The sequence below is a fragment of the Peromyscus californicus genome, unplaced genomic scaffold (genome assembly GCF_007827085.1).
Source record: "Peromyscus californicus insignis strain IS unplaced genomic scaffold, ASM782708v3 Scaffold_8__1_contigs__length_139910024, whole genome shotgun sequence".
In the NCBI taxonomy this organism is placed as follows: Eukaryota; Metazoa; Chordata; class Mammalia; order Rodentia; family Cricetidae; genus Peromyscus; species Peromyscus californicus.
The window spans coordinates 27,780,938-27,802,489 of NW_026294606.1; the positions used below are offsets into that span (position 1 = coordinate 27,780,938).

General features: G+C 45.7%; 1 protein-coding gene across 1 annotated transcript in view; it reads left to right on the plus strand.

Annotated features, from left to right (window-relative positions):
• The window catches only part of F13a1 (coagulation factor XIII A chain), a 160,634-nt gene that overhangs the window by 116,609 nt on the left and 22,473 nt on the right, over positions 1-21,552 (plus strand). The window contains exons 11-13 of the mRNA XM_052727628.1: positions 4,868-5,021; positions 12,764-13,051; positions 19,306-19,466. Of these exons, the coding sequence (XP_052583588.1) occupies positions 4,868-5,021; positions 12,764-13,051; positions 19,306-19,466 (603 nt within the window). The remainder of the gene's footprint in view (positions 1-4,867; positions 5,022-12,763; positions 13,052-19,305; positions 19,467-21,552) is intronic.

Sequence of the window (21,552 nt, forward strand, 5' to 3'; positions counted from 1 at the left end):
TCATAAGCTACAAATGGCAAGTACAGGGTTAAGTGTTTAACAGCTGTGCCAAGAGGCCCCTGGTTGAGCAGGAATCCAGGGCCTCAGTATGCTCTGGAGGAAGCATTGCTTTCTCTGTGGGGCCTACAGCAAGCTTGTTTCCACCAATAAATGGACAAAGCAAAGAGACCTTGTCCTTGGGTCCTGCACTCTAGAAGGCATCTCCATGCCCAGCAGCAAAGAACATGGAGGGCACCATGCTGTGGGCACCAGCAACAAGTTTGCAAAAATCCTCTAGCCTGCCAAGGGTCTAGCCCACCTCCCTGAGCCCTCAGGACCTGACAGACAACACAATATGCACAGGAAGCACCCTGTCTGACCAGAGGCAAAAGTGCCATGCTGTGAAGGTAGCATCAGCTGTCACAGCAGGAGCCTGGCTCTATGTGGCCACAGTCTCTTGGAGTACAGAGGAGGGACTAAGGTATTCACTAAGATGGATTCCATTCAGAACAAACAAAAGCCAAGATCGGCCACAAACAGAGGCTTCACACACCAGGTGTAGGTACCTACCTGTAATCCCAGTCCCTGGGAGGCTAAGGCCAAATCAGAAGCCAGTCGGGGCTCTATAGTGAGTTCTAGGCCAAGCTGAGGTATACAAGGATAACTTGTGCAAAAACGAACACCAGAAGCTGCCAAGATGGCTTGGTGAGTAAAGATGCTTGCTGCCAAGTCTGACAACCTGAGTTCAATCCCAGGAACCACATGGTGGAAGGCAAGAACTGACTCCTGTAGGTGTCCCCTGACCTCCACACATGCCACTCTCACACATGAACAAAAAAAGTAAATAACTGTTAAAAACAAACATCAAAATATGTGTGCAAAGAGACCTTTGACAAGCAGTACTGATCTACCTACTAACCCCTCTATCAAAGATACTATCTATCCCATGTTCAGAGAAAATAGCACAGCCTGAAGCCATTATTCACTGCAGTGTACCTATTCGTAACTACTGCTCTAGCCTCGGCAGCTGGCTGCAGCTATGGCCTATCACCTGCATCTTATTGAGGACCTAGATAGTTCATCTTTAAACATGGATACAGAACTGGCACACCAACCACAGCTGGACTGAAAGCATGCTGGAGGCACTGTGCCGCCATCTCCCACCCCTAGTACACATTATAGAAATGCCATCTCAGCCACATGCTACTTCTGTCCTCTTCCCACAAGGGACAGTGTGGTTTGGCTGGCCTGAGGTTTCAGCCATGGGATAGGAGAGACCAGGACTTAGTCACTTCACATTTGACCTCATCCTCCTGGGAAGCTGTGAGGCACGACAAGATTGTGATAAGGGGGATGTTTATCATCGGTGTTCTGGGAGCTTGAAAGTAGGGGAGCAGCTGCCATGCTTGTGTTGTCGCTACAAAAGGGAAGCTAACATTCTCAGGAAGCTCATTTTTTTTTTTTTTTTTTTTTTTTTTTTTTTTTGGTTTTTCAAGACAGGGTTTCTCTGTGTAGCTTTGTGCCTCTCCTGGAACTCACTTGGTAGCCCAGACTGGCCTCGAACTCACAGAGATCCGCCTGGCTCTGCCTCCCGAGTGCTGGGATTAAAGGCGTGCGCCACCACCGCCCGGCCAGGAAGCTCATTTAAACGTCCCCAAAGGGACAAACATTTCTTAGGTAGTTGTCGGTCCTTTCTTGCTCTACTTGCGGATATCACATCTCAGTCTTGCATTTCATCAAACCCCGAACATGGTAGTGCCTAGGTGGGAGAGGAAGTAGACAATGATGTTCAAGGGGATAGGGCCAGCCCAGGACAAAGTTCAAGGGGATGAGGTCAAGGACTAGTTTAGGGTGAAGGTCGAGGATGGGCCATGGAATACTAGACCAAAGTGGAGGTCAAAGAGACATACTGTTGACCAGTCAAATAGGCTGTGGAGCAGTCAAGGTAAAGATTAGGAGCATGGGCTATGGATTGGCTCAGAGATTGTAGCTATACATGCCTACAAAACTTTGCTTGCCCTGATGAGTCTCTGTAGTGTCATATGTAGCAAATAGAATAATACAGACTTTGTAAGAATGATATTCAAGGCTTACTTTATCAACTACAAGATATCTTGAAACACTGTGGGCATTTACCCAGTGCTGACTACATCCTCCTTAGCCGAGGCCAGATTCATGTAAATTCAGAACATTTTGTGAGGAAGTGTGGAAAGTTGTTCTCTTTAATCTCAAATTTTAAAGTTAGGAGAACATCATCATGTTCCCACCACTCTCCCATAATGGCCATGCCAGTTTTAGTCAATTAGGAACTTTTCAAGTCATGTTCACACAGATCTTATCTCATTCTGGACTAAAAGATTCCTATGAAACTAGCAGGGCAAGAAGGATGGGTTTTCATGTTACAGAAACCAGAACTGAAATTCAGGGAGGTTAACATGGCTTCCGGCAGGGCCACAACCAGTGTCGGAGCCCAGGCTTCCCATGGCTAATCCAGCATCTCTCTGGAACTTGAGGGTCTTTTCACCTGTCTGTCTTCTGCCTTCCTTGCCTCGTTCTTTAGCTCATAGGCTCCTATGTGTCTTGTGTATGTCCACCTGTCACTCTTTGGCCAACTCCACACTACTCCATGCACTCATGAAGAACTGTGGAGTTGTCCTCTCACTGTGCTCATTGCATTGTATTCTGGAAGTTCTCAGGCCTGGATATTTACTAGAGTCATCTGAGACCACTTTAAAATATAATATATTTAGAACGCCACCCAAGCCTCCTTACTAAGACATCTACCTGTTTTTAAGTCTCCCACACACACTCAAATGATTCCAACTCCCCAGTCTCCCCCATCACAGTGTCAACTCTATAATGGAAGGACCAGATCTATTTTGCTCAACATTAGGGCTCTGGCACTTTGGACACTATCTGAGAAAGCTATTAAATAATACATAATTATCGATAACATTTACTGAGTGTTACCTCGATGCCAGGCACTATGGTAAGTAGTTCACGTGCATTTTATTTCAGTTAATTCTGCCAGTAATCCTGTGAGGAAGGTGCTTTTATTGCTTCACTTAAAGGAGCAGGAGCTAAGCTGGGAGAGGGCTGGAAAAACATCCAGTAACTACACCCATGACTGTTGGCAGTGTTTCTGTTTCCCACGTGATGCCCTGATAATAAACAGAACTCCAAAACAGAGAGTCTGAGCACCACAATAGGGGCCTGGGAAATAAGCTTTCAGACACATGTGTCACTGCCTCTAGAAAGCACAATGGGGACACAGAACCTTGGAAGAGCGTGGGTTCAGCTTCATCCCAGGATTCATCACTGTCTCCAGTTTCTACAAACAGCCTAGTTTAGATGCTGAATCACCAGAAATTGTCTAAGTTTCTCCTGGATGGTTTAATTATAGTTTTCAATTAAAATATGTTTTGCTACAAGAAACAAAGTTAATATGACTGAAACAGACAAGAATTTATTCTTATCTAAGAAAGCCTGAAGTTGGCAGTCCAAACTTGGTCCCTCTAATGGCTCATGGGGCCAGCAAGTTTCTCATGTCTGACCAAGCTTTTCTTCACTGTTCCAGGTAGACAACAGCTCCAAGCAGTATGTCACTCCCCAGGAAGCCATCTAAGGGATGTCTTAGGAGGGCAGACTCTGCCATGTCCCTCTCTCCTTTTGCAGAGATCAGAATTCTTCCCAGGAAGCCACTTAGCTGACTTTCTTCCCTCCTACAAATAGATTACACAGCCTTTGCTGATTTAGCAGGGTCCAGGAAAGTAAGAAGTGAACACCATGCTTCCAGTTTTCCCCAAACAGGGTTGAATTTACCAGAAGGGAAAGGAAAAGAAAGAAAGAAATGTTTGATGATGAGATAACACCTGCCCAAGATGTTTTCCCTTCATTCGTGACTGATCCAAAGAGGATTCCTCTTCAGAACTTTTTAAATTCTTTCTTTATTTAGCCATTTATTTTTATCTATTTATTTATTTGTTTGTATATGTATGTGTGAGACAGAGACAGAGATGAGGGTGAGGACATAGGCATGCTATGGCAAGTATATGGCAATCAGAGGATTCTGTGGAATTGGTTCTGTCCTGGCATCTTTACATGGGATCTGAGAATCAGACTCGGGTGTTCGGGCTTGAGTGGCAAGCACTTTTACTGGCAGAGCCATATGTCTGGCCCCAGAACGTTTCTAAAAGAAGCTCGCCTGCTGGCTTCACTTCAGTTGAAGAAAGGACCACACCAAGTCTAGGGTCTGAATGTCTACAACACGAACATGAACGATTTTGGAGACAAGAAATTTGCTTTGTTTTTTCCTGATTGAGACATGATGTTTGTGCATCTCTGTATGGTTTGAGATGACAATGAGTGATGTCAAATGATAATAATCCCAGCTCTTCAGTCATTTCATGTGCTGGGAACTTTCTTCTCTTCTCAACATATAAATGTGTATCACAGATTGTATTAACCGCTGCCATAGGAAAATCAGAAGGAATTTGATCACTCCAACTGTATTGTGTTGCCCTGACTGAACATTTTTCATGCCCTTTCCTTCACTTGCTTATCTCTAGTAAACCCTATTCCATTCTCTTCTTCAAGATCAGCATTTCAGTTTCCACAAACAAGTGAGAACATGTGGTATTTGTCTTTCTATATCTGGCTTTTTTCGCTTAACATAACGTCTTCTAGTACTACCTGTACTACTACAATGACAGGATTTTATGCATTTTGTGGCTAAATAATATTCCTTGTGTATGGGTACCACATTTTTTTTAACCTGTTCACGCACTCGTGAGCATCCATGTTAATTACATGTTTTAGCTATTGGGAATATTGTAATTAGTAACAAAAACATTTGATGATGGCTAATGTTCCCTTCTCCTGTTTCCAGGTCAACAGCGATCTTGTTTACATTACAGCTAAGAAAGATGGCACTCATGTGGTAGAAGCCGTAGATGCCACCCACATTGGGAAATTAATTGTGACCAAACAAATTGGAGGAGATGGCATGCAGGATATCACTGATACTTACAAATTTCAAGAAGGTAATTTACTACAACCAAATACATTTTTTTCCAATTCCATTTAGTACTTATTCACTGTCAAGATGAAATATGTTCTAGAGAATGCTCTGGCATTTGCAGCATCTGGTATTAAGGGCAGAAACATAAACTCTCACAAGCAACAGACACCCACAGTTCTTCATTATTTTGCTTGCTTGTTTTGAGCAGAATTCCCTTCACATAGCTTGTGAAGTGAGTTTTCAAATTCCATTTAGTGCTATAGAATGTATTCTTGCTCCTATGAACCATAATTATAAGTAATCCCATTACACACTATCTGTATTATATCAATTTAGCTAAATAATAGAAATTTAAGTCACTGCTTCACATTTTATTGAGTACTTTACAAATTATTTTTAACACATTATTTCATTAGGTTGCCATGGAAACCTGATACATATGATTGATAAGATAGTGCAGTCTCACTAATGTAGGCCAATTGGGTTGAAGGCCGGTTTCAATCACAAAGTAATGTTTTGATGGAGGGTTGTTAACTTTTATTGTGTAGGATGGTGTCAAATGGTGCTATTGTGTTCAGTTATCTCTCAATCAATACTATCTCCACAATCCTAACAGTGAACAGGACGAAGTTTCTGTCCCCACACAAGAGGTAGAATCATTATACAAAGAAATTGTGGAAACAGGAACACTGGGTCCTATCAAAAGAGTCCAAAGAAATGAGGCTTAGGAAAATACCTCATTTAAAGAGAACTGAATGGTGGGGCAAGGGTGGGTCTGAGGAGGATAGAGGTAGGAGGGTGGGTGGATGGGGGTGGGGTGGGGGTGTTCCAGGCAGTGGAACCATAGTCAAAGACAGGGAATGTGAAACAGCGCTGGATGTTTAAGGTACTGCGGGCCTCCATACCCCATCTAGCTTAGAGTGCCCAGTGCCAGCTGGGTGAGAATGCTGGGTGAGAATGTTTTGAGAGCAAAAAGATACAATATCTTTTAGAAATGGTTCACCTCCAGAGATTCTTAAAAGTGGCATTTATTTTAGTGAATGGATAAAAATTATGACTAGTTAGCATATGCTAAATATTCATTGGCATTCCTAAAGTGCTAATGTGTACAGGGTTTGTTTTAAATGTTTTATACTGCCTTCTTGCTCTTATTTACAAAAACAATTTGCATTATAAAGACAAAGCCTGCTGAACTGAGACAGGTGTGCAGTGTTGAAGTTTAGAAATTTTGTCATTTGAACTCGTGAATTTTTACTGTTTTTCTGAAATGGTTCCATCTCTGCATTTGGTTGTCATCCACTGCACAACATAAACACACAAAAGAAAACCTCTCTCCCTCCTCTAGGTGTTTTGACTTTTCTCTAGAAGGGAAGTTAAAAGCAATATAAACACAATGAAACCACACAAGCAAGCAATGCACTCTCTTACTGAGATGCAAAGAAAAAGACTTGAAAAGGCAAAAGGGAAACTTCTTAGAGAATGTGGAAGAACCAGGTGGATCCGTTGCAGCCACTCAGCAGCCCGCTCTTAACCACACAGCACAATTGCATGGAGCTGGGGACCCCCCAGACCTACTGTCTGGCTTGCTGTGGAGCAAAGCAGAATCCAGTCTTTGTCATGCCGGAAGGAGGGGCTGTGACATGGGGTAGGCAGATGACCCAGGTATGAAGAAGGACATCCAACCAGAAAGGGCCCTGAAATGCTCACAGTACTCATGACACAAACCTGTGTCTGTGCCATATTGGTGTCTGAGCAAAACTGATGAACAATTCATTTGGTCCCAATCTAATGGCCCCCTAAATGCCATGAGGTCATGATGTAGCCACTTGTTCAACACGATGAATTGGTGCCTACTGTGTTCAGTGTGACTGAAACCCTGAGTCTGGGCTCAGTAGTACAGCACTTGCCTGGTTCGAGTCCCAGCACCATCAGAACTCTTATCCGAATAGTAAATAAGTATTTCAAGTTGTGCCGGGGAAAGAGTTGTTCAGGAAAATGGGTAGAGCAGAATAAGAGCGTAAACTGCTTTTCTTTTCTACTGATGAGATAGTAGATGGCTGAGTGCATGAGAGATGAGCTCACCCTTGCCTGTGAGCAGTGCTTAGCCATGGGACCAGATGTGAGATGAAAGCAGCGGTAAAAACTACTGGCAAGAGATAAAAGCATGCAGCAGAGCCTGGTCACCATTAACTGTCACCTCCAAGGTAACAGTGGGGACCAATTAGGAATGGGGCAGGACTGGATGCTAAGAGAGGAAGACACAAACTTGTCTATGAGAGAGAAGTTCAGGCTTGACCTGTGATATCCAAATGTTAAAACACAATGCCCAGCTCTCTATGGGGGAGACTTCTGAGGTCCAGAGCCACACCTCAGCAAGAAGGTGAGACTCGGAGAAAGGGTGGTAGGTGTTTTAAACCAACTAGAACTCCTAACACGTGATTAGTTGTAAGAAATATTTCAATCACTCTCTCGGCTAAGATTTGGTCCCAAGTGGAGAATTCATTTCTTCATCAAGGATGGCACACACACTTCACCTTCTAACTGGGCAAACATCCCAGGGGAATGCTATTCTGGGACTCTGGGGACTTCATCAGCATGTCCTGGAGAGAAGGGTTGATTATTGATGTCTGTTCTAGGCATACGATAAAAGCCAGCAGTGATTGCTCTTGGGTGTGGCTTGGCTACTCTGATTCTTTTTTTTTTTTTTCATTTTTCTTAATTAAGAAATTTTCTACTCACTCTACATACCACCCACAGATCCCATCTCCTCCCTCCTCCCACCCCCAGCCCTCTTTCCCAAGCCACCCCACATCCCCACATCCCCCAAATCAAGGTCTCTCATGGGGAGTCAGCAGAGGCCGGCACACTGAGCCTAGGCAGGTCCAAGCCCCTCCCCACTGCACCAAGGCTGTGTAAGGCGTCGCACCACCAGCACTGGGCTTCTAAAAAGCCACTCCGATTCTTATGGTACATCTTCTATAACTTCTCTGAATCCACATATACTAAGGATGGACACTATATCTATATCTATGGAGATGAGTGAGGACGAAAAAGAAGTTACACTAGATGCAGGAATGCACTGATCTATAATTTAGTTGTGAAGAGATTATTTTTCACTTCAACTAAAACTTAATACCAATTTTAACTTTTTTTTAAATGTAAGATTAAAAAATGTTAAAGCTTTGAAAACCAGAATTCTGAAAAGTGTTCTGTGGCAATATGTCCTCTTTTATTATGGTATTTGGACCTCTTTACTTCAACCACTACTCCAGCTATTGCTTCTCTCTCTCTCTCTCTCTCTCTCTCTCTCTCTCTCTCTCTCTCTCTCTCCCTCCCTCCCTCCAATAAACAATTAGGCATCTCCTATATTCAGTTATTCCTCTAAACAAAACTGTTTGCAACACTGTATTCCTTTCTGCACATGCTCATTCTGTGTTCTTCCTTATCTGCCAGCCACCATCTTGAGAGAACTGGAGGAAATTTTATCTGGTCTGTTCCTTTCCTGTCCATCCCTGTCCCACTGGGCCACATCTGTGAACAGAACACCCTTGAAGAAGCTCTTAGCTGCACAGCGGCGTGTGGGATGAGTGTCCACAGGTGCCATCCTGCTTCCCTGCCAAGCTTCCTGGTGGTGTTCACCCTTCCTTGACTTCTCTTGTTTCTGTGATAGAACTCTCTCACGGTTCCACCGCACCTACGCCCCTTGTGTCTCTGTCTTCTACAACACTTAGCTTGCCTTTCCCCAATCCCCTCTGAATGCCCCTTGATTTCGGCTACCCTTTGTGGGTTTCATGCCTACCAAATTTATGTTCTGCCTGGGTAGCCATGATCACAGATGCAGTGATCACTCCCAAGTCTGCATCTCACCACAGGCCTTAGGTGAGCGTGCCACAGAAACCTGAAGCCAAATATTCCCAAATCCTACTCCCTGTCTCTCCCCGCCCTTGTCCTGTCCATTCATTCTTCACTTTCTACTCTAATGAATACAACCACTATGCCCCCAAATTTAGCTTCCTGGTAATGAGGTGGCAAATCCAAGTGCACCTTTTCTCTCTGGTTCCGTAGTCATGTAGAAAACCTTAGCACAGAGCCTGATTCATGCTGAGGGTCCGATGAGAGTTAGTTTCCCCTTCTAATAGTCGTGCTTCCACTGCTACTGTAGTGCTTAGAGTATTGCAGACTATGACTGTTTCTGCTGGAACATTAGCTGTAGCTTACCACTCCCTCCTCAGTGTAACCCCTTCTCTCTACAAAAGCAGTACTCCAGGACGTAAGCCTGAGCTCACCAAAGCAGGGAAAACAGCCTTCTGTCTTCCCACTGCTTCCAGAACATTCCAGGAATAACCCACAAAGCCCTGCTAGGTGACATTTTGGTCTTCTTGCTATACTGTCAGACCATCTACAGACGATCAGCGGCCAGGTGAACCACTGTCACTTCCTCCTTATAGCCAGGCTCTTGCGTGACCTCCTGTCTTTGCTCACCATGCTGAAAAAGGGCTCCCGTGCCACCCTGGCAAGCTAGGCGTATTTCATGTCTCCAGGTCCCATATGACAGCATCTGTGATCCACAAATCTATATTGTGATAGATCTTCACTCATCCCTCTGTACCATTGAGTGAAGCTCTCTCTCTCTCTCTCTCTCTCTCTCTCTCTCTCTCTCTCTCTCCCTCCCTCCCTCCCTCCCTCCTTGAAGGACTTTTTCTTAATAGTGCCAAGCACAGTGTCCAATATCTGTCTGCAGGACTCCAGGGTTATGAAACAGCCAAAGGGGTGGTCACTGGGGTGGTGCTCTCGCAGGTCAGCTAACCTGGGTGCACTCCACAGCAGCGTTTGTAGAGACAAAAAGTTCTGCCTTGTGCTGCAAGCAGCATGTATCTGCAAGCCCCCCTCCTCCAGATCCTCAGGGCCTATCAGGACTTGGGCCTAGTGATACAGAGGTAGACAAGACAGACAGCATCCTGGCCCTCCTGGAGTCTGTGTTCCAGTAAGGAAGGTGTGACATCACACAGGGCAAGAACTATACCAATGAAAAGGAAAGAAAAGCATAAACATGTTAGTGTGAGGACTGGAGTCTGGGGCTACATTCACAAAGTAATGGGAGAAACATGGAGGAGAGCACGTGGAGACTAAGACCGTGACAGTGAGAGGAAGCTTCACCTAACACAAAAGGGCTCCTTAACACCCTAGTTCCCAGGAAGGTGATTCAACCTTGCCCCTGCAGAACACAGAGGCATCTCAGAAAGCAGAGGCCAGCTCTAGAGAACTTGTTACTGGTGCCCCAACACCAGAACACAGATTGGAGCTGCTGGGAAGCGGGAATGACTCGCTTAGGCCTTGACAAAACCTTGCCAATCTCCCCTACCTGGAACAGCCTCTGCCAGCCTGCAACTGCCCTGCTCACAGGGGACAGGAGGAGAATCCAGGTTGCACCACTGAGACAGCCTGTCACATAGCTCAGAGCACAAACCTCTCTTTGCCCCTTTCTCACCTGGGTCAGCTCAGTTCCTCTCTCCTGGGGCAGCTCCTCTCTGGTGCTTTGCCTGCTGCTCCAATGGGCTTCCTGTGTTTTGCCTAAATGTGTATTTGGCCCCCATCCAAAGTGATAATTGTTAACGCTCTCCTTCTCGTGGACCTGTTTGCCAGTTGATCGCTGCTAAAGTAGTTTATTGAACTTCCATGGCTGGGCTTTCCTATCCTCCCTTCCTGTCTTCCTCTGGTGACTCTATAAACATGTGCCTGCACCAGTTCTGGTTCTAGACCTATTGTCTCTGGCACGTTCTTGTAGGCTTGATAGAGAAGTTTATAGCAAATACACACACACACACACAAAATGTATACAACACCTATTTTTTTTCTCTGCCCTTCCAGACTAGTTTCCATTTATTACACACCTACTCCCTCTGATCTGCCTAATATTCCTGTGATGTATGTTCCCTTGTATCACTGGTAGTGCTCATATTGCCTAGACTGTGGTTGTTATGAGGATTAACAGAACTGCTGCAAGTAAGCACCCATCCCACAGCCTGCCACATAATTAGCATTTAGTGATAGTTAATAGCATCTACTGGCCTCTTCGACATCATTGAATTCAATTATTATTTTCCAATCTAATTCTTGGTGTAGTAGAAGACAACATCTCTAAGTTAGCATGATTGGAAAAGCCAGTGTTCTTATCTTAAAGTGATCTTTTACCCACCAGCCATCCTCATGCCTAGCTTTCATAAGCCAAAGAATTGGCCTCCATCTTTCATCTCTGTCCTCCACCATGAAAGAATCTATATACAGAGATGCTTAGGATAGAAAAGAAAGGGCCACCCATCTTCTGTACTTCCAACAGCCTGCCCTCGTAGCCAAGTACTTCATCCAAACTTTGCAAGTACTGTTAGTCTACACCTTGTCGGGTAGTCAGGGTCTGAGCACAGCTCCTCTGAGGCCACACTTATGTCCCTGTTTCCTGCTTCCTCACCTGCTCATACTATTTATTTCTCTTCTCTGTCTCTGCTTTTCTCTCTCTTTCTCTGTGTTAGCATGTTCTCTCTATGTGTCTCTGCCCCCCTCTCTCTGTCTTGCTAACTCTTGTGTGTGTGTGTGTGTGTGTGTGTGTGTGTGTGTGTGTGTGTGTGTGTGTGTGTGTGTGTTTGAAGAGGTGGGTATGGAGCTCAGTACCTTGTTCATGTTAGACAAGTGTTCTTCCTCTGAGCTGTATCCCCAGTCTTTGGTTTTTGAAGCAGGATCTCACTAGGTAGCCTAGGTTCAGCCTCCCAAGCGTGAAGATTACAGATGCACACTACCATGCTTGTCTCCTCTCCCTCTTTCCTTCTCCACTTTCTCTCCTTCTTCTTCATAGAGCACATCCTTTCTCTCTCCTGCCCCCCTCCATACCACCACCCTTCCAGAAACTCACCAGAAGACATTTTGCTCAATCAGGACCTACCCTGCGGATTGTGTTACAATAGAAGGGCATTCCAACAGTGCTGCCTCAAAACTCTGGGCTCACTGAGAGACAACCGGGAGATCTTGAGGAAACAAAGCTGTAGGGATTCTCCTCCACACCTTTGTGAGCTCAGGAAAGCTGTGCCCTTTCAGCAGGTTGAATCAGGCTTCCTCCAGGGGTCTGACCCAGGAGTCCTTGGGCAGGGGGAGCTTAATAACTTGTTAGAGCCTAGTGCCTTGAAGTAGTACGCTTTTTGGGCTGGTGGGCACTGCAGGAGGTATTGAAGGATATGGAAGGACCCCTCCCAGCCCCAAAGTCAGCATAAGAAAGAGCTAATGGAAAGGATTAAACAGGAGGACGACTGAGGGGGGCACATCCTGTTTGGGTGCAGGGAATTCTATGGGCTGAAGGAAGCATCCATGGCAGGAGGTGGCATAGCAAGTGGCCACTGTCTCCAATATCTTTGCTTAGAGGACCCTAAATTCTAACTCCATGGCTGGGACTCAGGGAGGGAAGCAAATTGGCACCTGCCAAGCCCAGAAATAACAACTCCAGAGAATTGACCATGGATGCAAACCCCTTAGTAACCCTCATAGCAGATATTCCTTGCCCAGCCACCAAGTGTCCTGGCAGCCTGGGTAGCCACTACCTATCTGGAAACTTGGTTTTGCAGAACCTAACACAGTGATGGTGATTGCACTTACCTCCCAGAAAGGTTGATGGGCTTTCAGGGGCCATCAGCAAGGGTGTCGCAGAGTGATTTTAGGTCAGTGTCTTCTCAATGGAGTGTTATTTCCCTCTCTTTGTCATTATCTGTGGCTCTCTCCTAGGTCAAGAAGAAGAGAGACTGGCCCTTGAAACCGCCCTGATGTACGGAGCTAAAAAGGCCCTCAACACTGAAGGTGTTGTCAAACCAAGGTCTGATGTGGACATGGACTTTGAGGTGGGAAATGCTGTGCTGGGAAAGGACTTCAAGGTCACCATCACCTTCCAGAACAATAGCGCCAACCGGTACACCATCTTGGCCTATCTTTCGGGCAACATCACGTTCTACACCGGGGTCTCCAAGAAAGAATTCAAGAATGAGGCGTTTGAAATGACACTGGAGCCCTTTTCCTGTAAGCTAACAAATATGTGGGTTTCTTCAGGACCTGTCTCTATCTCACTGTCAACACTGTCAGAGCTCTCTGGTTCTCACTAGATCCCACTATTGGGGGACACGTTGAGGGAAGGGTCTAGAAAACCCCCAATCTTCTCATCTTTGTGTCTCATGAACAGAAACAAATGTTGAAACCTTCTAAGTCTAGAGCCCCATGAATTGGAGAATTAAATGAACCTAACCTCTTGGTATTTAGAGTCTGGCCCATGAACCCACAGAACCACCAGCATCCCAAGCATTTGGCCCCACCAGATCTTCTGAAACAGAATGTGCATCTGAGATCTTAACTTGTCACACAGGCTATATCAACCTAAGGCATCTTCTGTGATTCCTCTGCACCATATATATTGAGGGAGAGTCTCCCACTGAACCTGCAACTCACCAATCCTGCCTACCCTAGGTACCCTTCTTGTGCCCCGGATCCTGTCTCTTCTTGCAGTTACAGGCAGCTACCATGCCTGCCCAACTCTAACATGGGTGCTAGAGGTCTAGACTCTGGTCCTATGCTTTGTGGCAAAAGCTTTATCCACTGGGCCATGCCCAGCTTCTCTCTCCATAGCTGTTTTTATAACTGATCAGCCTGATCCAGGGACAACCACTGGGAGAGGGAGCTTGAGAGATACAAGGTACCAACCCAAAGTCTGCACAGAGCCATCCCTAGTGGGTTCTTTTTCATGCCCATTCCCCCCTGCCTCCCATATGTCTGTCTGAGCTGTTTCATCACCATAAGAATTCAGGATATTTGAAGCAGGGCAGGATGGACACACTGACGCCTGCATTGGGGATTGCAGTTTTGAGTGGTCTCATTTTTCCTGGGGGTGTTAGGTGGGCTCAATATTTAGCCCCAAGTTGGGCACAAGGAGAACTTCTGTAGGCAGAGAGCTGAGTCAGAGAGAACTGGAAAGGACTTGACAATCTGGGGCACTGGGTCTCTGGACCTGACATGTGGTAGGAAACAGAGAAGAAAGGGAGTACAGAAGCAATACTGCTCCTAAGGCAGGGACAGGAAAGCAGGCCACACCCAACCAACCAGCCAGTCACACATCTCTGTTGTTCCTGAGCTCCCTAGATGTTGTAGCTGTCTAAGCTCTACCTCCAGAGATGTGCTTCCCAGAGAAAATGAAAAACTGCTCCTGAAAATTCAGATTCCAAGAAACCCAAATTGAAGGAGATAAGTGTTCCTAGGTTTGGTGATGTAGCTAGCAGTGGAGAAATCACCATGGCATTTTCTATGGAAACTAGAAGATTTGCCCCCGCTTCCCCACCAAGGGGGAGGAAAGGCTTCTCACTAAAAAGGAAGTCAACATGAAGGACCGAAGGGGAAAGTTCTCATGCTCACTGGGAACAGGCCCTCAAGGTGTGTGTCCCGGGGCAGGTTGCCTGAATTTTCCGGGTTCTCCCCCTCATTTGTATATGGGAGTGATACAGGCACTACAGGATTGTTAACCATTCCCTGCAAGGCTAATCTTGCTTGTCAGTTAGACATTTAGCTGGGAAGAGGGAACCTCGGTGGAGGAGTTGTTTCCGTCAGTTTGGCCTGTGAGCATGTCTGTGGGGCATTTTCCTGGTTGCTGTTTAATGTAGGAGGGCCCAGCCCACTGTGCGGAGTGCCACCCATGGGTTGCTAGTTTTGGATTGTATAAGAAAGCTGACTCATAAGCAGAGGAAGTAAGCCAGTAAGCAGCACTCCTTCATGGTCTCTGCTTCAGTCTCTACCTCCGGAATCTGAGGTTGGGCTCCTGTCTTAGCTGCCCTCCACTGTGGCCAAATATCCCTTTCCTCCTTAAGCTACTTTTGGTCATGGTGTTTTAACACAGCCACAGAAAGCAAACTGGAGCATCCAGGCTCTCACATGTACTGGACACAGGGGAGTGCACATCTTTGTGGAGTTTCTGGTCGTGTAAAGGAGTGAGGCAATAAACAACCAAGCAAGCTAAGCAAGTGCATCATCTGCTTATACGTATGATAGGAAAATACAAAGCACATTAAGAGGGAGAGGCACGCTGGCCCTGAGGGTATCACAATCACAAAATTAAAAAAAACTATCTCATAGAGTGATGTTGAACAGAGACCTGACAGGGGGAATTCCCGCCCGAAGAAGCCATTGGCGTCATAAGTTGTCAAATGTGCTCAGTGAGAAGCGAGGAAGGATGAGGAGCCATTCTTGTGTGTGTGTTGCTTGGTCCTCAGTGTGATGACTGATGATAGGAGAAGGTGGAGCCTTTAAAAGGCAGAACCGTGTGGAAGATAATTAGGAGCTGTGGGCCAAATTGACCTTCGAAGGAGTTGGTACTGGTCTGTGAAGTGAGTCAGTTCCTGGGAGAGCGGCTTATTATAAAGCAAGGCTGCTTTGCAAGCAGGGCCCTTGTGCACATGGCCAGTTCTCTTTCTGTTATGCCAGCACCATGCTGTTGGGATGCTCCAGCCACTAATGTTATGAGACAACTAAACCTATTTTCTTTATAAATTTCCAAGTGTCTGTAACTTGATGCAGCAAAAACAGACTCAACTAGGAAGAAAAGCAACCAATGGAAATTGATGGGCTTAAATCTTATAATGAATGTCAGCCCCTGTACAAACTTTGGCTTTATTTCCAATTGATGTTTCCTTTGAAGGCTTTGAGCATGACCTAACTAGGGACCATACTGAGGCTGGTGAGATGGCTTAGGAAGTAAGGGCACTTGCCACCAAGCCTGGCAACCTGAGTTCCATCCCTTGCATGGTGGAAGGAGAGATCCAACTTCTGAACCTTGTCTTATGATCTCCACTCACATGCTATGGTATCTTGTGCCCCCACACAAACACACAGTGATAATTTTCTAAGTTAAAGAATAAGAAAACTCTCACTGGCTGCTGTGTTGAGAAGAGACACACAGAAGCAAGAATGAACCTTGGAGACCAGTTAGGATGCTATAACCATCATTCAGCTGAAATGTGGTGATAGTGTTGTGTTGGCAGTGATAAGAGCAAGGCAATCTGGACATGTTCTGAAGATAGAGTCCACCTGATGGGCCTATGCAGTGAGAAGAAGAAATGAGTGATAGATGTGAAGTGCCTGGACATTCCTGCTACCTTCTAACATAGTAGGAAACTCAGGCTGAGATCATATGGTCAAGGCCATGAAGATGACAGAACTTAGATTTCCCATTGGGCAAGGCCATTGAGCCAATGGGTGTAAACTTGAGCCCTGAGTGAAACTGTCTATAATCCATCATATCTCCCTACACCAGAAATAGAGCACAGCCCCTTTCCAACCTCACAAACACTCTGTCAATCTTCTTCCTTCTCTCCTTAACCCCATTAAAGGATGAACTGAAGTCATTCCCTGACTTCAGAGTCAATATGACCAGCCATTGCAGCCTCATGCTCCCACTCCCAGGCCATCCCCATGATGGTGGACTCTATGCTCTCAAATCATAAGCCAAAATAAACCCTTCCCCCTTAAAAATTAAAAAGGAGGGATGGCTTTACATGAGTTTATGAACTAGAATGAAGTAATACATTATTCAGAGTCATTCATGTAGGGACCAAACCTAAGCCCAAGTCGATTTTAATATAGTTCCACCCACTCAGAGCACCCAGTGCTTGTCCCAGATAATTTCAATGAAATTAGAACCTCGCTCTTCATTTGCTAATTTACTAATTAATGAAACTAGGTGGCATCAACTGCATGCCATAAAATGCATGCTGCAATCCGAAGTATATCCAGTCTTTTGCAAAATCACTTACTTCTGCCCTTAATCAAGCATCCTTAGGTGCCTCTATTGCAAATAAAGTTTCCTATGTAGAATGGGAGGCAGACTTTTCAGATTGGTGATTAAAGGGAATGTGTGGGCTAGAGTCAGCTTGGGAGATTTGAATAACTTAAGCCACCCAGAACCTTCAAAGGTGCTATCATTGTCACTTGGCTATATTTAGTTTTCTTTGCTTTTTGGAAGAGATGAGGCAGCTCCAGCCTGTGTCTCCCTTGGCTTTCCCCAGACACCGTAAATGATGTTGGCAGCCTCCCATATCTACCACTCATACAGTGAAAATCTATTCCTCCTTCTCTTGCCACGTTTAATAAACTTTATCTAGAACAATTTCTTGTGCAGCAGCAAAACACACGGCACTTATATAACGGACTATTTCAGGAGCACTGTTCTCTGGGGCTCTGAAGCACAGCCCCATTTTCTCAGTGCTGTGATTGAGGGAATGGTCTGCCTCCAAGAAGAAGTGAGCCCTGAGACTGAGACTGTAAGTGGTGATAAGAGCCTCTACAAAGATAGGTACAGAGAAAATGGACAAATCCTGCTACCCTAAGGAAACCTAATCGTCAAATTCTTTCCCCCAAGAAAAGCCAGGAGAAAACCACTGTTTATTACTATCCATGGAAACACAGGGGCAAAATGCACCATCCATGTATAGGTATAAAAGACACGTGCTTGTTTGAGTTTATATATGATAAAGAGAATTTAGAGTCCTACTCATACAAACATTTTATTGCAGGAGGGCCAAAGAGGAAGAATCCAGATATAGGATGAAAGGAGACAGTATTCAGAAGGGAAGAGTTCAAATGCCAAGGCCAAGCCAGGGTATTCCTTCAAAGACTAGGTTATAAGTGGAATGGCATAATTTCAGGAGACAAGCTAAACAAGCTAGTTGTTTATCACATCTGAGATCGCTCCAAATGCAAATCCTGGTCAGAGGGTGGTGGCCAGAGAACACGTAGCACTGACCGGCTGCTGGTGCAGCTCTGTGGGCCAGACTGGGGTGCCAGCACTGTCCCTTCCTCTAGAATCCAGGCTTCTGATTTTTTTCAGGGGCTCCCGACTATTACAGTCATGTTTCCCAACCATGCCACATGCAGGGTCAAACTGTTTGGGCTTGATGTGTAGCTCAGTGGTAGAGTGCATTTTTAGTATGTCCGAGCCTCTGCAATCAATTCTCAGCACATGGAAGGAAAACAAGGGAAGAGAGAGGTGGGGGGAGGAGGGGGGGCTACTGTCTGAACCCCTGTCCCCAAGACTATATGAGAGTATAAGACTACATAAGACTGGATGAGAGCCAGTAGGGTAGGTTTACAGTGGTCCCTGATATAAGAATATAGAGGCAAGATTAGAGCTCTATTAGAAAGCTAGAGGTAGCCCAAGAACCTCCACGCTATGAAAAGAAAGCCACAGAGAGTGCTGCCCAGGCAGGGCCCTCCACTGGGTTCTCAGACTCCAGAACCAGGAAGTTGTCATAGATGTAAGCCAGGTGTGAGTATCCCACCTGCACAAGATGAGCCACATGAGGGGCCCCTCATTCCAGAGGCAGTCAAATGTTATGCTATACCCTGGTATGTGCTTGCTCTCCGACTGCTTTCCATTCCTCTAACAAGACTGTCACTCATTGTAATGGGTTGAAACGATCTCAAACTGCCAGTCATGAGAACAACCTGTGGCAAAAGCCAGGCATGGAGCACCAAGATGGTAGGTCTATGGTTTGTTTGTAGAGTCTGTGCCCTGTTGGAGGTGATGAAGGCCTGACTCATGCATCTCCTTGCTGGGCCTGCCAGCTGATGGCACAGTACAGACACCTGTCTCTGGAACTATCAGTAGGCACCATACCCCAGTTCAGCCTGCAGAACTACCCTTTGGGGTCTTGAATCCTGGGCTGTGGGATATAGAGTCACAGAGCAAATGGACCTAGGCCACAGAGACAACTCTGTATCCTCAGCTCCCATGGAGATTGGAAGGGGAGTGAACCCACTCATCATCCTCCATGCCTCCTGCACGATTTACCCTCAGCCCCTAAAGCCAGAGCAATGTTTCAACACAGAGGTCTTCCAAATCACAGGGGAGAGAGGCTTTGAAAGCCTTTGGTGGCCTTGGACTTCCATGCTCCTCTTCCGCCGTCTTGGAATTGCCTTGGCCCAAGTCAAAGCAGCCATGGTTGAAGCTCCTTGGCTCCACTTTCAATATCTCTGTTTAGGCCTTCCGTTTTTACAGCAGCAAAAGCAATGCTTGGAAAGCTTGACAACTCTTTTCTCTATTAAGACTTCACTGACTATTACGTTTCTTTCTTCACCCTAGAGGCAGGAGAGCTCGCCCCTGATTGAATCTTTGTATCTGACTTTTGCATGTTCCTGGTAGTTTGGGTACTAATGTGAGGAGGATGAGAGAGCAAGTAAGCCAGATCCTGTCTCATCTCAGATCTTGATGGCAGCCTATTGGTTTTTCCTCCCTCCAGCCAAGAAAAAGGAAGTGCTTGTCAAAGCAGGCGAGTACATGAGCCACCTTCTGGAACAGGGTCTCCTGCACTTCTTCGTCACAGCACGCATCAACGAGACCAGGGATGTCCTGGCCAAGCAGAAGTCCACAGTTCTGACTATTCCCAAGGTCATCATCAAGGTCAGTGATCGTTTCATCTCAGACAGAAAATCTCTCTCTCTCTCTCTCTCTCTCTCTCTCTCTCTCTCTCTCCTCTCTCTCTCTCTCTTACACACACACACACAGAGAGAGAGAGAGAGAGAGAGAGAGAGAGAAAGAGAGAGAGAGAGAGTGTGTGTGTGTGTGTGTGTGTGTGTGTGTGTGTGTGTGAGAGAGAGAGAGAGAGAGAGAGAGAGAGAGAGAGAGAGAGAGAGAGAGAGAGGTTCCAAAACCATAATGGAGCTAGGATCTTCCTGTTCTTTGAAAGAAGCAAGCCATCCTATATATAGTCACGTACATGTAACACTCCTCTTCTCTCCTTACTTAAATATATAGATGTGACTGCAGATATAAATATAACCTGCGGTATAAACACACTTGTGGAGGATGATAAAGATGTGTAATGGAGACAGAGACTAAAAACTCTCTGTGTCTTCAGAATAAAGTGGGTCAGGCTTGTGAACTACCTAACGTTGTCCCACCTGCATTTTGGACAGTAATGTCGCTCTCTGAGGTGTGACTGTGTACAGTAGGATATACAAGCTGAAGTGTACAGCTGGAGAGCAATAGCTGGAGACATATATATAATTATATCACTATAAATACCAGCTGAATGGAAATATAGATGATTTCCAGTTCTCCAGAAAGTTCCTTCCTACGTTTTCCTGTTTACAGTCCTCCCCACACACCAAGATGACCAATTTTCTGGCTTCTGTCACTGTAGCTTCTTTTCCCCACTTGGCTGATGGCTTTAGTTGTGCCTCTCCAGGTACTACAGAGAATTTCTTCTTAAATTACTCAGGAGTGTTGGTAAAGAAAGCTTGGAAGATGGGATTGTAGAGGCCTTTTCCTGGTGTCTGGAGAGCATTCTTCTTTGAAATGACCGAGCAATTGGCATAGATCCTGCTAACATGAAATCCCCTAAAGTAATCAAACAATCCAAGTGCCCCCAGAGATGGGGCACTGGGCAGACATGAGAGCTCAACCTTGATTCTTAGGAACCATGCACTGCGAACCATTTTTAAGCTGATGACTGTTGTGCGGCATTCAATATGGCTGCTCTGCGTGGTCACTTACTGGGCTCTAGCAGCCACTCCCAAAAGTATAGATCACATCTATAACTGCAGCCTCAGCAACTCCTCCAGATAAGCTGTACAAACATTTCATCTTATACGTGAGAAAACTGAGGTACAGAAAGGGCTGTGAAACTTGTGCAAGATCACATAGCCATCCAGAGGTAGGGCTGAGTCTCCAACCCTGGCAGCCTGGCTACAGAAGCAGGATAAGAACTGCCTCATCCACTTCTCAAAGTCTGGATCTCTGTAGATGGTACATGAAGCACCCCAAGATGAAGCTCGCTCGACCCTGAAGCTGTGTAGGGCGCACTGAAAAAGAGAATATCATGCCTCTAGGAAGGTCTATGCCATTGTACCTCTTCTATTCTTTAACTGCAGCCATTTACCATTAGACACCTTGTGACTGGTATCTGCACAATGGGCCTTAAGAGGCAGAATGTAAATGAGGATGTATAGGCTGAGAGAGAATCAGAATTCTGTAGGTAGAATCAGAAACAAATGCTAAACAGGAAACCGGTCACTTGGATTGGCCCTAGGAGTGCTGTCCTTCCATGAGAAAATGAATTCAGTAGCTCAGGGAGCAGGGACCACAGTAGCAAGAGTCACACTGGCTCTCCCACACTCAAGGGGCCTTGCTGATCTCCCTCAGCCCCATAGCAAAGGTGTCTTTTGCTGCTCTCAGGGGGAATGCCTAAGCAGGGCCTGTGCCCATGCTCAGATCTCTGCCTTTCCCACCGGAGGCAGAGCTCTCCTGTTCACCTCATTATGAAGCAATGGCTTGTCCCTGCCAACCTCTCAGGAGAAGCCTTTCCGAGCTGTGAAGTGCACAGACCACAGCACAAAATAGAATTTAATTGCACCGCTGATAATAAACTGTGTGCATGGAAGAAACTGATATCTTTGATCTTTTTAGGTATTATTAATTAGAAGGGTTATTTATTTATTTAGCTATCTTCTAGGTTTCTTTAAGAGTAACTGAACTCTCCAAGGCA